At 43.0% G+C, this 17,871-nt stretch overlaps 1 protein-coding gene across 3 annotated transcripts in view; it reads left to right on the forward strand.

Moving 5' to 3' along the window:
* LOC126481640 (synaptotagmin-5) overlaps nt 1–17,871 on the forward strand; it is a 398,029-nt gene that overhangs the window by 352,781 nt on the left and 27,377 nt on the right. For all 3 annotated transcript variants that reach the window (XM_050105539.1, XM_050105541.1, XM_050105540.1), the window contains one exon: nt 2,653–2,852. In XM_050105539.1, coding sequence (XP_049961496.1) covers nt 2,653–2,852 — 200 coding nt within the window. The remainder of the gene's footprint in view (nt 1–2,652; nt 2,853–17,871) is intronic.

The following is a 17,871-nucleotide window of genomic DNA, read 5'->3' on the forward strand; positions in this document are numbered from 1 at the left end:
AAAGTGGGCGGGCTGGCAGCAGCTTACTATGCTGCTCTACAGCCTACAGACTTTTTTTAAAAAAAAGGAAGAAGAAAGAAACAAGAAAAAAACAGGTGATAAAATGGTGATTTAAAGTGGAAAATGGCGTAAAAATGCGGAAAGTTAAAACAGAAAGCAAAAGGGGATGGTCATGTTGATAAAATACACAGGAATCAGACAAGTAACATAGGAGACACACAATTAAAAAACATGGTGACAGTCTGGTTTCTGTTCGCAAGTGATAAAAAGCGCACCCAGTGACAGTATGATGGCTGTTCGCTACACTGCCCAAAAGACACAACACGGAGCACGCACTGGAAAAACACACTGTAAAACACTGCACGAAAAAGGCGGCACAAATATGGCACTCCCAACCCAAGGCAGATGGGGGGGGGGGGGGGGACCTGGAGTAGGGGGAAAAACAAGGAGGGAGGAGAGGAAAAAACGAAAAGGGGGGGGGGGAACCAAGGAGGGAGAGGACTAATAAAGATGGGAGAAGGGCAGACGCGGGAGGGAATGAGAGGAGGCAGAGGAGGGAAATGTAAAAGGTCGCGGGGGAGAGAAGAGGGCAAAGAGAGGGGAGGTGTGGAAGAAAGAGGATGGAAGGGCAGGAGAGGGAGCCCGGGAAAAGGACAGAGGAAAGGAGGGGGAGTGAGGATCAGAGTTGATAGGAGGGATAAATGGAGGGAGAGAGGGCATCATCCGGGAGGGGGAGTTGACGGAAGCCACCTTGGGAAAGGAGATGTCGGGTGTAGAGATGGAGGGTAGGGGGGACACAACGGTCAAGACGGGGCAGGGGGCGGGGATCGGAGAGGAGAGGAGCAACCAGGGGGTGAGGGGGTTCAAGACGGCGGGAGGTGTAGAGGATGTGGATATGTTCGAGGAATAGGAGCAGATGGGGGAAAGGAATGAGATCATAGAGGATCCGCGTGGGGGACGGGAGGCGTATACGGAAGGCGAGGCGGAGTGCATGATGCTCAAGGATCTGGAGGGACTTATAGAATTTGGGGGGGGGGGGCAGATATCCAGGCAGGACTGGCATAACAGAGGATGGGACGGATTAAGGATTTGTAGGTGTGGAGGATGGTAGAGGGGTGCAACCCCCATGTCCGGCCGGAGAGGAGTTTGAGGAGTCGGAGGCGGTTGTGGGCTTTGGATTGGATGGAGCGGAGATGAGGGATCCAGGTGAGGTGATGGTCAATGGTGAGGCCAAGGTAGGTGAGGGTGGCTAGCTGAGCGAGAGGCAGGCGCTTAAATATTCTATCGGGGGCGCCGCTATTGGCCGCTGGGACCATGTGTTCCACTGTGGCGCCCTCAAACTAAAAGTGGGCCAGGAGGCGCGCGCCGCCACGGCTTATGGCGCGTTGGTGCAGAGACCTCTAGGGCAGGGCTTAACAACTGGCCGGTTTTGAGCGCGAGTACTCGCGTCTGCTCAGGCACGTGCTCGCAAGCAGGTGCAAGGTCGCGGAGTAGGGAGGGAGGGGAGGGAGGGGAAATGCATGTGCATGTTTGACTGTGATCTCGCGTTCTTATTAGATTTAACTAGCCATCTGAATGCTTTGAACATTTTACTACAAGGTAAAGATCTGCCAATTACTCATTTCATCGATCGAATACGAGCTTTTAAAATGAAATTGACACTTTGGATGAGTCAGCTGGAAACAGGAAACCTAGCTCATTTTCTTAAATTATCATCCATGCAAGATGTTCACAAAGACTGTGAACGTTATTCACATAGTGTAGTTGATCAGCGCTTTCAAGATCTGACAGCACTAGACAGTGATTTTGATCTGTTCTCTCCATATTCAGCGAATATTTAAGAGATTCGTCCTGAGCTGCAGCAAGAAATTATTGACCTGCAGTGTGACAGAGAATACAGAGACAAATTTCAGAACAAGAAAAACATTTTGGAATTCTACAGACACTTCCCTCAGGATAGATTTCCTCGTTTGCACAAACTGGCGGCTACAATAATATCAATGTTCGGTTCCACGTATGTTTGTGAACAACTGTTCTCTGCAATGAAATGTAACAAGACGCGCCTGAGAAACGCATTCTCTGATCGAAATTTAAACTGCACGCTGCGCCTAAAATGCACAAGAACAATTACTCCAGACATAGACGCAATTGTAAAGGGCGAAAAGTACAAGATAACCGAGAATCCCACACATCAGTGACACCTTTTATTGTGTAACAGTTCACAAATTAATTCGAATGTAGAGGCATACACTAAGCCTAACATTGACTGGCGGCAGCTGTTGTGTGCCCCACGTGACTTTCCCCACTCTCCGCTCTGGTCCGGTAGTGGGGGTAGCGTGCTCGCGCTGCTCCGTGCTCGCGCCTTGCTGCTCACAGCTTGCTTCGCGAGCACGTATGTTGTGAAGCCCTGCTCTAGGGGTCTTCGACGTCCATGACGTCTGGTGGGGATTCAAATTCCGCGGCGCGTAGTACCAGAGGTTCAATGACCAGCGTTATATTAGTTCTAGAATATTCATTTCTGAAAACAGACTCCTAGTGATACTTTCACAATCTGCATAAAAGCCGAGATAGAAAGAAGACGAGAAAGGAGTACAGACTGAAACTAACGCCACAGTTAGACGAGGGGGCTGACGGGCGACCGTGGTGTTGCAGTGTTCGACGAGGACTTCGTGTTCGAGGTGTCGCCGGCAGCGCTGCCGCGGCGCACGCTGGAGGTACTCCTGTATGACTTCGACGCGTACTCGCGCCACCACAGCATCGGCGGCGTGCAGCTGCCGCTGGCGCAGGTCGACCTCTCCGAGAGGCTCACCCTCTGGAGGCAGCTCGGGCCCTGCGCCGACCAGGACGCCAAGGTAGAGAGTGGCCGCAGCTTAAGCAATTGTAGTGTCCTCAATCAACAGCAGCTTTACTATTTTTAACCTACCCATAATAGTTGTTGTTGTGGGCTTCAGTCCGAAGACTAGTCTGATACATCTCTCCATATTACTCTGTCCTGTGCAAGCCTGTTCTTGTCCAAATAACTTCTGGAATTTCCATCTTTCAAATCTGCTTACTGTATTCATCTCTTGGTCTTCCTCTGCAATTCTTACCCCTCACACTTCCCTCCAGAACTAAATTGGTGATTCCTTCATGTCACACAATGTGTCCTATCAACCAATCCCTTCTTCTAGTCAGGTTGCACGACAAATTCCTTTTCTCCCCACTTCCATTTAGTACCTTCTCATTAGTTACCCTCCTCTTCTTCAGCATTCTTCTGTAGCATCACATTTCAAAAGCTTCTATTCTCTTTTTGTCTAAACTCTTTATCGTCAATGTTTCTCCTACACCAATGGCTACACTCCATACAAATAATTTCCGAAAAGACTTACTTAAATCTACATTCGATGTTAACAAATTTTTCTTCTTCAGAAACGCTTTTCTTGCCATTGCCAGTCTACGTTTTATATCCTCTCCTGCCATCGTCGGTTATTTTAATGCCCAAATAACAAAATTCATTTACTACTTTACGTGACTCGTTTCCTAATCTAATTCCCTCAGCATCACCTGATTTAATTCGACTGCATTTCTGTATCCTTTTTTTGCTTTTGTTGATTTTCATCTTAAATCCTCCTTTCAAGACACTGTCGATTCCGTTCAACTGCTCTTACAGGTCCTTTGCTGCCTCCGACAGAATTACAATGTCATCGGCAAAACTCATTTTTTATTTCTGCTACCTGAACTTTAATTCCTACTCAGATTGAATAACATCGGTGATAGGCTACAACCCTGTTTCACTTCCTTCTCAACTACTGCTTCCCTTCCTGCCCCTTGACTCTTATAACTGCCTTTTGGTTTCTGTACAAATTGTAAATAACGTTTTTCTCCCTGTATTTTACCCACGATACTTTAGAAATTTAAAAAGAGAACTGCAATCAACATTGCCAAAAGTGTTCTCTAAATCTACAAATGCTATAAACCTAGGTTTGCCTTTCTTTAACCTAACTCCTAAGATAAGTCGTAGGGTCATTATTGCCTCGCGTGTTCCTGCATTTCTCCGGAATCCGAACTGATCTTCCCTGAGGTCGGCTTCTACTAGTTTTTCTATTCTTCTGTAGAGAATTGGTGTTGCTATTTTGCAGCCATGAGTTATTAAACTTATAGTTCGGTAATAGTCACACCTGTCAACATCTACTTCTTTGGAATTCGAATTATTACGTTCTCCTTGAAGTCTCAGGGTATTTCGTCTGTCTCATACACCTTGCACATGGGATGGAAGTGTTTGCACTTAATTATGTCCAGTCTATTCCGATTGATTTTCACAGGCTTGTGGGGAAAAGATAGTTTTTAAAAAAATTAATCTTCTACATCAATCGGCATTTCCAAACCCCAAAGGTAACGGCTTTACGTTAGTCCCCTATGTATTTTAAACAGTAAGACGGAATGCAAAACAGTTTATCTACGATACACACCAAGGTAGTACAACTTGTAAAGTTTCTAAAGAAAAATCAGTTTTTCTAAGAACAGGAGATAATAATTTTGAATTGGCAGGTACTGTTCAAAACTTTTTTAGAGTTATGATTCCATTATCATCTGTATTATATCAGTGCACGCGATTTAGTATGATGACACATTTAGAGAATACTTACACCAGGTTATTAAAATATTTCTTAATATACTTTCGATTACACCCAGTAATCTTGTTAATTATTCGTAAGAGTCCTCAGATTTTCTCAGCGGGTATCTTCAGCATATGGCTCTCATGTCTGCTGCCGAATCACGTTTTGTGTGTCTTACAATATTTTCTCGAGACAACTGTCGCACGTCGTCAGATGGTGGATGTTTGTTACTGCTGGAAAACAGCAGTTGCCACTAAAGATACACTATCTGACAAGAAAAACGAAGCATACAGAAGGAGAGGAGGAAAAGTAATTTCACAAGTTGAGAGGGTATGTTATGTTACTTCAGTGATAGTTTATTCGAGTCAAATTTACAAAGGCCTTGGCAGTATGAGGCCACTTATCAGTATAGTGTGGCATCCCTTCTGGCCTGGATGCCTCTCCTGACGCAAGCTGGTACTGACGCAGCAACGGAGTTGACGTCCAAGCTGGTCCACAAATGTAGTATTGGGATCACATTTGGAGATCTTTTTAGCCACGGGAGTACCTCAACATCACGCAGACAGATTATAGAGGCACGTGCTACATGTGGACGAGCACTGTCCTTTTAAAATATGACGGCATGATACCATCGTATGAGAGGTAAAACATCATGGAAGAGGTTGTCCATGCTCTCAGAGTGCCCTCAGTGACTACTAGCCGTGACTTGAAGTCATACTCGTTACTCGCTGGCGCACCGGACGCTAACAGAATCTTGTTTGTGGATTTTATGGTACATGGAAGGACAATAAGTTCTGAACCCTATCTGTGAAATGAACCACGGCCCTTCCCGAGGTAGGAGGGCTCGCGTACCTCAACGATACAGATTGCCATACTGTGAGAGCTACCACAATTGAGGGGTATGTGTTGAGAAGCCAAACTAACCCGTGGATCCTGTAGATGGGCAGCCTTTTCAGTTGCCGTAGGGTCAACAATTTGGCTGACTGTCGAATCTGGCCTTGTAACCTTAGCCAACATAGCCTTGCTGTGATGGTAATGAAAACGGCTGAAAGCAAGGGGAAACAACAGTAATTTTTTAAGATGGCAAGCAGCTCTACTGTGTGTTTAAATGATGATAGTATCCACTTGGATAAAATATTCTGGAGTTAAAATAATCCCTCATTGGAACCTCTTGGTGGGGTCTACTCAGAAAGATCTCATCATCAGGAAAAAATGACATTTTGTGTGTCTGATAGTGGACTGTGAGACTTTTTGATTTGGTAAACAGGTTAGGAAATTCAGCAAGTTAAATTCATAGATTGAGATTCGAAATAGTGAAAATTGGTGAAGCACGGTGGCAGCAAGAACGGGACTTCTGGTCAGCGTAGTACAGAGTAATCAGCAAATAATCAAATCAAAAATGGTTCATATGGCTTTGAGCACTATGGGACTTAACAACTACGGTCATCAGTCCCCTAGAACTTAGAACAACTTAAACCTAACTAACCTAAGGACATCACACACATCCATGCCCGAGGCAGGATTCGAACCTGCGACCGTAGCTGTCGCGCGGTTCCAGACTGAAGCGCCTAGAACCGATCGGCCACACCGGCAAATAACCAAAGAGGGGTAATGTAGGAGTAGCTCAAATAATGGATAAGAAAATAGAAATGCGGAAGAGCTACTATAAACATTGCATTGCAGCCAAGGTAGCCACGAAGTCAACACTCACCACAGTTGTACAAGTTTATGAGCCAACTATTTCCACAGATGATGAAGAGATTGAAAGAATGTGTACTGATATATAGGAGACTACCCAGATAGTTAACTGAGAGGAAAACTTAATTGTGATGGCGAGCTGGAATTCGATAGTAGGAAATCTAAGAGAAAGCAAAATAATAGAAGAATTTCGACTGGGGGAAAGGAATAAAAGAGGAAGCCTCCTTGTAGAAATTTAATCATCGCTAACACTTAGTTTAAGAATCATGAAAGAAGGTTATATACATGGAAGGGATTTGGGGACACTAGAAGGTTTCAGTTTCATTATACAGTTATGAGACAGAGGTTTTGAAACCAGATTTTAAGCTGTAAGATATCTCCATGGGTAAATATGGACTTTGACCACAACTTATTGTTTATGATCTGAAAATTAAAACTGAAAACATTACAAAAAGGAAACTGAGAAGATGAGATCTGGATGAATTGAAAAAAATCAGAGGTTGTTGAGAGTATGAGAGAGCCGCAGGCGACGTTGGACTGAAGCAACGGAAAGAAATACGGTAGAAAATGAACAGGCAGCTTTGAGAAATGAAACAGTGAAGGCAGCATGGGATCACATAGATTACAAGACTAGCCCTGGTAAGTAACATAGGAGGAACTGAATTTAATTGACCATAGGAGAAAATGTAAAAATGCAGAAAATGTTTCGGATAAAAGGGAATTCACACGTCTAAAAATATCAAATTGACAGAAAGTGTAAAATGGCTTAACAGGAATGTCGAGAGGGCAAGTGCAAGGCTGTAGAAACATGTATAACTAGGCGAAAGGTATATGTCGCTTATAGAAAAATAGAGGAAAAAGAATCAGCTGTATGAGTATCAAGAACTCAGATGGTAAACCAGTATTAAGTAAAGAATGACAAACTGAATGGTGGAGGGAATATGTAGAGACTCTATACAGGGGAAACAAACAATACTATAGAAAGAGGTCGTAGATGAAGATGAGATCAGGATTTGATACTGAGAGAATAAGTTGACAGACCACTGAAAAACCAAAGTGGAAACAAGGCCCCTGAAGGAGACGACATTACCTCAGAACTGCAGATATCCGCTGGAGAATAAGCAATGACAAAACTATTCCACCTGGTATACAAAAGAGAGGGTGGTGCAGATAAAACTAGCTCGTGTAAGTATAAAGAAAATGTAGTGAGATTACAGAAACGAAGAGCTGAAATGGACTTAACATATATTTACAATAACAAACACAGTGAAAAATACAATTATAGAAAATGTTGAAAGTGATGCCCTGCAATATCAATACACAGCCGTACACATCTAAGCATATTCAGATACTCCCGGTGTAAAGTCGGATATCGATGACAGTAACATCACGGCTGATGTTGTCTTTCAGTTCCTGCATTTTATGTGGATGTGTTTCATAGACCTTGCTCTTCAAGTGTCCCCACAGGAAAAAAATCACATGTTGTTACATCTGGCGAACATGGTAAAGACAACATGGACTCGTTCCAGGGATACCTTAGACACGTGGCTTCTTGCCTCATCTTACTGAAAGAAGTATTGTATTTAATATCCAGTGAATTGAACACAAAACATATCAGAAATTTCCACACATGCAACCATGCTGAGGGTATTGTCTTTTTGACACCGATGTTTCCATCATGAAGTAGTTGTTGACACACAATGTTAGGTTACTTAGTACCTCGTGTTCTGCGAATTCACATGACCTGAAAGGTGAAATCGTCCTTCATCACCCTTGATGTAATGGAAAGGGTGTAACAAACCATGGTTGATGTTATTCAAAAGCCACGTGCAGTCATCTACACGTTTCTGTTATCCTCCTGCAATTGCTGCACAACCGTCACACGATATGGCTTCAGATTAACACTTTTCAATATCCGCTAGTAAACTCCTCCTATTTATATCTACTGGGCCAAATTACGTGTAGACTTCTTTGGGCTCTGAATAATTCTTCGGCGAATTTTTGCAATAACTTCTTGTGTGCGAGCTGAAGTAACTCCTTGTCGTTTTACATTTCGCACAGATCCGTAAGTGCACCAGTTTTTATACAGACCCTTTCTTGGCCTCTTTGCTTTCCGGATACTTCACCCCGAAAATTTCGCGAGGTTTCTTAATCGAACCTGTTTTCACACATGCTTACACAGTTTCAATTCTTTCTTCTATCGATAAAGTAATTTCGCAGACCACGAAGAGAAATGTCCAACTTCACTGATTAAATAAACTGAAATACTGGCAGAAGAATGTTAACAATCGATTATTGCATAAAAATTACATTGTTGTGGCTGTTTCAGAAGTCGAACTTCTGCACTCGCATTCAAAGAGGAGGGGGGGGGGGGGGGCTATTTTTACCTGCGCCACCTTGTACATGAGAAAGGAGAACTACCTTCAGACTTCAGGAAGAATGAAATAATTCCAATTCCAAAGAAAGCAGCTGCTGACAAGAAAAATTACCGAACTATCATTTCAAGAAGTTGTGGCTGCAAAACACTGACACGACACGAATTACATAATGATAGCAAAACTGGTAGAAGCTGACCTCGAGAGGATCAGTTTGGATTCCAGAGAAATGTTGGAACACGTCAGACAACACAGACGCTACGACTTGTCATAACGGCGAAGCTGAGAAGTGCAAACGTACGTTTATAGGATTCGCAGATTTAGAGAAGACTTTTGATAGAACTGACTGAACTACATTCTTTGAAATCTTGAAGATAGCAAGGATGAAATACAGTGAGCAGAAGGTTCCTCACAACTAGCACTAAAGCGGTTGTAGCCCATCCGCAATGTTGTTCAATCTGTACATTAAGCAAGCTGCGAAGGGAACCAGGGAGAAATTTGGAAAGGGAATTAAGTTCAGGGAGAAGAAATAAAAGCTTTAAGGTTTGTCGATGACATTGTAATACTGTCAGAGATGGAGAAGGACTTAGAAGAGTTGTTGAAAGGAATTGATTGTGTCTTGAAAAGATATGAAATGGACATCAACAAAATTAGAAAAAGAATAAGGGGATGTACTTGAATCAAATCACGTGAATTAGATTAGAAAATGTATGTAAGTTTTACTATTTGGGCAGCTACACTATGTGATCAAAAGTATCCGGACACTCCCAAAACCATACCTTTTTCATATTAGGTGCATTGTACTGCCACCTACTGCCAGGTACTCCTCCATATCAGCGATCTATGTAGTCATTAGACATCGTGAGAGAGCAGAATGGAGTGCTCCACGGAACTCACGGAATTCGAACGTGGTTAGGTGATTGGGTGTCGCTTGAGTCATACGTCTGAACGCGATATTTCCACACTCCTAAACATTCCTAGGTCCACTGTTTCCGATGTGATAGTGAAGTGGAAACGTGAAGGGACGCGTACAGCACAAAAGCGTACAGGCCGACCTCGTCTGTTGACTAACAGAGACCGCCGACAGTTGAAGAGGGTCGTAATGTGTAATAGGGGGACATCTATCCAGACCATCCCATAGGAATTCCGAACTGCATCAGGATCCACTGCAAGTACTATGACAGTTAGGCGGGAGGTGAGAAAACTTGGATTTCAAGATCGAGCGACTGCACATCAGCCACACATCACACTGGTAAGTGCGAAACGACGCCTCGCTTGGTGTAAGGAGTATAAACATTGGACGGTTGAACAGCGGAAAAACGTTGTGTGGAGTGACAATTCACGGTACACAATGTGGCTATCCAATGGTAGGGTGTGGGTATGGCGAATGCCCGGTGAACGTCATCTGCCAACAGTTAAATGCGAAGACGGTGGTGTTATGGTGTGGTCGCGTTTTTCATGGAGGGGGCTTGCACCCCTTGTTGTTTTGAGTGGCACTATCACAGCACAGCCTACATTGATGTTTTAAGCACCTGCTTGCTTCCCGCTTTTGAAGAGTAATTTGGGGATGGCGATTGCATCGTTCAACACATTCATAATGCACGGCATGTGGCAGAGTGGTTACACAACAATAACATGTCTGTAATAGACTGGCCTGCACAGAATCCTGACCTGAATCCTATAGAACACCTTTGGGATGTTTCGAAACGCCGACTTCGTGCTAGGCCTCACCGACAGACATCGATATCTCTCCTCAGTGCAGCACTGCGTGAATAATGGGCTTCCATTCCCCAAGAAACCTTCCAGCGCCTGACTGAACGTATGTCTGCGAGAGTGAAAGTTGTCTTAAAGGCTAAGGGTAGGCTAATACCATAGTGAATTCCAGCATTACCGGTGGAGGGCGCCACGAACTTGTAAGTCATTTTTAGCCAGGCATCTGGATACTTTTGATCACATAGTGTAACTGATGACAGCTGAAGTCTGAAGGATATGAAATGCAGTCTGGCAATAACAAGAAAAACATTTATGTAAAAGCGGAATTTGTTATCATCTAATGCAAACGTAAGTGTTAGGAGGTCTTTTGTGAAGGTTGGAGTGTAGCCTTGTGTAGAAGTGAAACTTGAAAGACAAGCAGTTCAGAGAAGCAGAGAATAGAAGCTTTTGAAATGTGGTGCTACATATGAATGCAGAAGATTAGGTGGATAAGGGTGCCCGCAAGATACCGTGGCCGATGCGCAGTGACCCATTTTCGTCCAAAGCGCTGAGGGAGTTCACTCGTTTCTTCGGAAGGGCGGTCGACACTGCCACCTTTCGGCAGTTACAGAATCGAGGCGCCCGCCCTGCTATATTTCTCAAACGATTTTACAGACCCTATTTGATAAAAAAATTCATTTCTGCTTTTACTTGTAGCTTTGTATGTGAGGTTTATTTTGATGTGCCCATTATTTCGTTAATGGTCATATTGTGACATTTATGCGGAAGTAAGACACTGCGCGAAATTCGAAAATGTTTGCAATGAAATACAGGGGTCGCTATGATTTTGCATTTGGTCTATATTATATAATATGTTACTGCATATTAAATTTAGCTAGCATATTTTATTTTTCTTCAGAGTTGGGTGGTTGTCTCTATTTACTACCAAACTCGAGAAAACTGATCTGACGTAATGTACTTATTTGCAATTGCACCGTGCCAGCAATAAAGCCAGAGTGAAATATCCACAACATTCCTCATGTTTCATAAATGGTTTGAGATACCAAAATGATATTTTGGCAACTGATAGCACAGAAATAGGAGAGTATTTTTCCATATGGTTATTATACAAGTTTCATTATCTATCGTGTTATTCCATGAACTTACAGACTTTTTCTATGAAAGAATGTATTTTTAAGGACCTTCGATAATTGTTGAAATGAGAAATGCTATGGGTTTTGAAACAACTTAAGTGAAGACATTACATGTTTATTTTGTACCAAGGATGTGCTATTATTAATATACTGACCTTACTTTTCCTCAGTTCCTCACTTAAGTTTTTTTTGTTTTTATAAGTACTTGTGCACTTTCATCATGGCAGACGAAAGAGACGATACGATTATTGACGATGAATGCGCGAACGCCTTGTCTGACGTTCCGGACGACTTGGCCGATTGGGAAGAAGACATCGGATATCAAAAAAATGAAAGTAAAGCAGAATCGTCTGAAGATAGTGAAATACGTCCATGAAGAGTTCGGCGAACGCTACGGTTGCCAACTGATTCGGATGAATCAGACGAAGAAGACAGACTGTGATTTAGTGAGGGCCGATAATAAATCTGAAGGATCTCCGGGTCCACACATATTTCCCAAAGATATACCCAGCGTTGTGGATATTGTAGAATTATATATTGGGAAGATCTATTTGAATATATTAGCAACGAAACCAACAAGTTTTACAGTCAAAACTGCAATAGAAGGAAACTGGATTTAAAAAAAAAAAAAAAAATTGTCGACGTTACGGGACCCAAACTTAGAAAATGGTTTGGGCTTGCTATCCTTATGGGAACTGTAAAAAATGCAAGGATCGATGATTATTGGTCAACGAATCTGTTAATAAACACACCGATATTTTGCAAAACGATATCCCGCAACCGATTCAGACAAATATTTTCATTTTCACATTTTTCCGACGACAACAATAAACCGGATAATGCCAACCGGCTTTTGAAAGTGAAATTCGTAAGTGATTATTTTTCCAAAAAGTTTAAAGAAACGTTTAATCTAAGTCAAAACATCTCAATTGATGAAGGAATGATACCGTGACATGGACAGTTAAATTTTAAAGTTTACAATCCGTCGAAAATTACGGAATATGGTATACTCATTGGGATGTTTGTGATACGAGAACGGGATACATTTCTTCACTCAAGATACCTACTGGCCCTGGACAACCTTTAGCAAAAACTGTGATGGAACTATTGACACCTTCTTATGGAAAGTGGCATCACCTCTAAATGGATAATTATTATAACAGTGCAAGACTTGCAGAGAAGTTACTTGAAAAGAAAATTCGAGTCTGTGGAACGATACGGCAATATAGAGGATTTCCGGAAAAATTAAAGCGCGCTAAAGTCAATGTGTTTGAAGCTTTTCATCAACGGAAAGGTGACAGGCGGCCGGCGACGATCCAAGTAATCCGAATTAGCGCTGCCGGCGCCAAATGAATAAAATTTTACGAGACGTGCGGACGGCAAAGTGTTAATATTTACAAAAAATGTGAGTGTTAGCTTCAGTTTCGAGCGGCACTCCCCCTCCGGCGCGTGGCATTTTCCCTACAACGCCTGCCCCAAACCCCCAGCACTACCGCTCTCCCCACGCATGCCCTGCCATTTGCATATCTACCGGCCGCGATATTCTGCGCGGACTCCAGCTCGAATAATAAAAGAGGAGGTACTGAATCGAACTAAATTAATCTACAACACAACTTGACTAAGAGAAGGGATCAAAAAAGAATGGCTCTGAGCACTATGGGACTTAACATCTGAGGTCATCGGTCCCCTAGAACTTAGAACTACTTAAAACTAACTAACCTAAGGACATCACACACATCCATGCCCGAGGCAGGATTCAAACCTGCGACCGTCGCAGTCACGCGGTTCCGGACTGAAGCGCCTAGAACCGCTCGGCCACACATGCTGGCGAGAAGGGATCGGTTGATAGGACACATCCTGAGGCATCAAGCAACCAATAGTTTGGTAATGGATGGAAGTGTTGGGGTAAAAATTGTAGGGGGCTCAGATACAGTAAGCAGGTTGAAATGGATGTAGGTTGCAGTACTTACACAGAGGTGAAGAGTCATGCACGGGATAGGCTGGCTTAGAGAGCTGCAACAGACCAGTCTTTGGACTAAAGATCACAACAACAACAACTGTGACACATTACGAAATGTGAGAAGAGTCATTCAAAACAAGTGACACAGTATCATGTTCTTGAACAACAATTCTCGGCCACACCCTCCCCTAAAAGAATGTGAATTGTTAAGCCAGCTCAAATGGGGAAATTTTTAACATCCACCATACAGCCCAGATTTTGTTCCGTGTGATTTTTACTTCTTCATGCAAATGGAAAAATGACTTTGCTCTCAACTTTTTTAACTCTGATGAAAACTTCCACATGGTGTCCTGGACTGGCTTCATCATCAGAAGGCTGAATTTTATGCAAAAGTCCATAATAAACACTAAAAGCTGAATGGCGAAAGTGTGGGGAAGTAATACAATTTTTTTAAGAGCTATGTAAGATAGTTACTGTGGCATCCGTCACACAGCATGCCGACTGAGGGAAGAAAGCAGGAAGATAAGTGTTTAAAGATAAGTGTTTATTTTTCCCATCAATGACGAGCTCATTTCAGATGGGGCAAGAACTCGCATTGGGCAGAATGGAGCAGGAAATCGATTGTAGCCCTCTCAAAGGATATGCACCAATGAACCGAAATATTACGACGACCATCCACTCGCGAAGTTGTAACCGGCTCCTATACCTCCTCCTCTGCAGTTTAAAAACTTCTGCAGGGCGGATCTTGCTACAGAAGACAGGAGCTGCAAGCAACAGCATGGAGAGCACCAACAACAACGCCAAAAGCTCCCTTCGACTGTGGTTCCATATTCAGAGAGCTGTGAGAAACTGAACAGCTGGATGGAACAAAACTGTACCCGCAACTTCTCACTGAAACAAGCAGGCAGAACAGACCGAAACTCGCCCTTACGTCCACAGCGGACTACGTCGTGGTAATCAGCGTGGCTGGAGCGGAAGGAATTCTGTGTTACAACTTCCCCCACGGTACGTCCACTGCTCATCAGGGCACTCACTCATGGAATTCCCCAATCTCATACCAGCGGAGGGACACAAGAAGGTTTCATCGCCACTGTACGCCAAAAACTTCCTGGGAAGCAGAAAGTCACTCCTGTAGTGGTGGCTATTCTTGCGGATACTGAAGAGAATCAGAAAAATGCTACAGATGAATACTTTGCCACTTAGTAGTCAAAGTAGAGAGCTGCGCGCCACCAGGTGTCCGACGCAACGCTACCAATGCAAGGATTTTTTTTTGCAGGTACATCTACATTGCACCATACTGTCAATGTGCAGAGAAGGCCACGATAGTCGGCCACTGCCCCTTCCCTTCCCATCTTCGAAGTATGCCAACTGTGGTGGCCAACAACCTGATAACTACAGGGGGTCTCAGCTTCAGAAAGGTGCCAGTCGACGCATGGGAGCTCTTCTACCATTAGAGGACAAGAAACCGGCAACCGCCGTCAAGAGATGCAGCGATGTGGCATCACAGACTCCACAACGATGAGAAAGCCCTATGAAACAACCTTTTGTTCGAGTCAGGCCTGGCACCCTCATATCTGACGTCAACATAGGTCACACCAGAAAATACAACAGTCACCAGTATGACACGGCGAGCCACACTGCGGAGTGTACTGGGCCCATGAGAAATACAGGTCTCACAAAGAACTTGTGACGTTGCACTAGTCGCCTTGTCCGTCACACTTCGTGAATGCTCAGCTCCATGCAAGTCCCACGGGAAATAAATATGTCAATGAGATGGAAGACATTTTGACAACAAGACCAAAATTTAATATACCCAACCAGCACGTACAGTAGCACACAACACCAGCCAAGAATACCCAGACCTCGCCCCCATCATGGAACCACTAACACAAGACATCCCACTTCCCCCACACCTGACCCAAAGACACAGAAACTAACCCCAGAATACACACACACACACCATAGACCTAAGTTACACTTACAAAGTAGCATAGAAATAATAAATTAAACATTAAAAGTAGCATACACATCAAAATTACTGTACTACTATCGTATGCTACAACCTCTATATACACTAAAGTATTCAAAAGTATTCAAAGAGAATTTACGGAATAATCATGACGGAAAATACTGTATAATATATAAAATATACACTATATTTCAATATGACTTAAAATCTTTAATATTTAAAACTCAATTTCTAACTTAACTTATTTTTAATATACCTTATTTTACATAATATCTTTGTACTTATTTTATATTTTTGTATTATTGTATTATTTTATTATTTTACATTTTTGCATCTTGGTATATTATATATTTTTGTATACTCAATGCTGTCAACATGACCAAATGCACTTTTGCAAGAAATATTGAATTAATAAATAAACGAATGTACTTGTACAGCAAAAGGCTGAAAAGGGCAATGCAAGCCCTCAAGCAGCCCGGCCACCCCTCTCAGGGGTGGGAATGAAAAGTGCATTTATATACAAGGCTTAACTTCGTTGTGCACTATTGACAGGTTGCATAGATTCAAACACACAGTTAATAATAATTAAACTCGTCTGTAGTAGTTACTTGCTGCCCACCAGAGACGGCTGCACTCATAAGACCTGCTGTCACATGCTGTGACGCACATACTACAGCCTGTCTTTATCGTGGGTCTCGACTAGAGTAGTGTGACGTCAGACCACAGGTCTCCTGATTCCAGCAATTAGGGCAGCGATCAGCAGCACACAACAAACTCGTGATACTACACAATCAGCCTATGCCAACGAATAGACCAATTGACCAATTTGCAATTTCAACGTGGACCGCCAACAGATACGCTCACCTTTTGGAATTCCGCCACTTTCGACACGAGAAAGAAATAGACCTCTGCTTGATCACAGAAACACATCTCAAGCCTGGTATCCGTGCCATTGTTGCCAATTATTCACGCTACAGCGATGACAATCTTACAGCGGGAGGTGGCACTGTGACATACGATATGCCCCAAAACTCGCATTGGCACTATGTTGCACCTACGGCGGCTGTCCTCATGATGGAGGCCATCGCAGTGGACATGAGTGTCACAGCGAACTGTAACGTTCATGTCAGTGTACTGGCCACCTCGAGGACGTCTAGACACAGAAGATTTGCGAGAAATTCTGCGACGTCCAGGCAAATAAACTGTGGCTTGCCTTTATAGTGTGAAACACACGGCCTGCAATTCCAGAACGACGAATAACAGTGAACGCCTCCTACTTCACGCACTTAACATACAATATATCCACATAACGGCAACAGACCAAGATGTACGTGACATGGAAACAGTCACAGCGTTCCGAGACTTCATTTTCGCCGACGTAATTTACACACTCCCGCAGACCAGATTCCCAAAATCCATTCGTAGTATTTACCATCTTCCCAAAACAATATTACGATTTGGCAACAACTGGCGGACTGTCGAAACACTGGGCGGACTGCCGAGAGCAGAGGCGTTCCACTGCCCATTCCAACGAGGAAGGAGTGCCACAAATGCAGCTCCAAGTGCGTGAGCATTGCTGCATTTGTGACATATTTTCGTAAAGTGAGGTGTATAACAGATTCCGTTTTTAAAGGATGAAGGAATCATAAATTCGTTATTTAGAATCTTAAATAAATCAAAATTCAAAATGACTTCTATAACCACATAAAACATTTTGGAAAAACATTGCCACTGTAATGAGGATTATTCTGCTGGTTTTAGTGTATACAAAAAAGAACACAGAACAAGTGTAACCCAAACAATATCTAAGCGTGTATATCGTGTAGGAAACGTGCGGTGCTGTAAATAAAAAAGTCATGCAAGAAAGTTAGTATCCAAGATGAGAAATCTTGTGAAATTTAGTTCACGACGCTTTGTATAAGAAGTAGGCAAGTCACAAGTGACGATGTTCTAGCAGAATAATACTAAAGATGTATGCACAGCACCATTAACCTATTAGTAAAGAGTATATACCTGGTCTCGAAGGTTTTCTGCTTTTTTTTTTTAAATCACTAAGTTAAAAACTGGAAACAGAGCTTTAGGCTTGATTTCTTTGTAATGCGTGAAACTGCAAAGCACGATACAGAATCACACTGAGTCAAAAGAAGACCTCGTAATATAACTACAAGGAAGCAAATGAAGTTTGCACTACATCTGTGATTAGAATAGCCAACAGATAAATCATCAGTTTTCAACTTAATCGTTAGTTCAATTTATATAAGAAAACCGCGCTGAGTTTGCTGAGATATGCTTTGAGTGCTTGAGTATAGGACATGAGAGAGAAGGGAAATGTTGATATAGGCAGGACCGGTTTGACAACCTCTTTCCATACAAGTGACCTGTCATATGGACCCCCTCCTTCCCCATTTTCCTCGCACACTTTCACCCT

This window comes from Schistocerca serialis, chromosome 5 (assembly GCF_023864345.2).
Source record: "Schistocerca serialis cubense isolate TAMUIC-IGC-003099 chromosome 5, iqSchSeri2.2, whole genome shotgun sequence".
NCBI lineage: Eukaryota > Metazoa > Arthropoda > Insecta > Orthoptera > Acrididae > Schistocerca > Schistocerca serialis.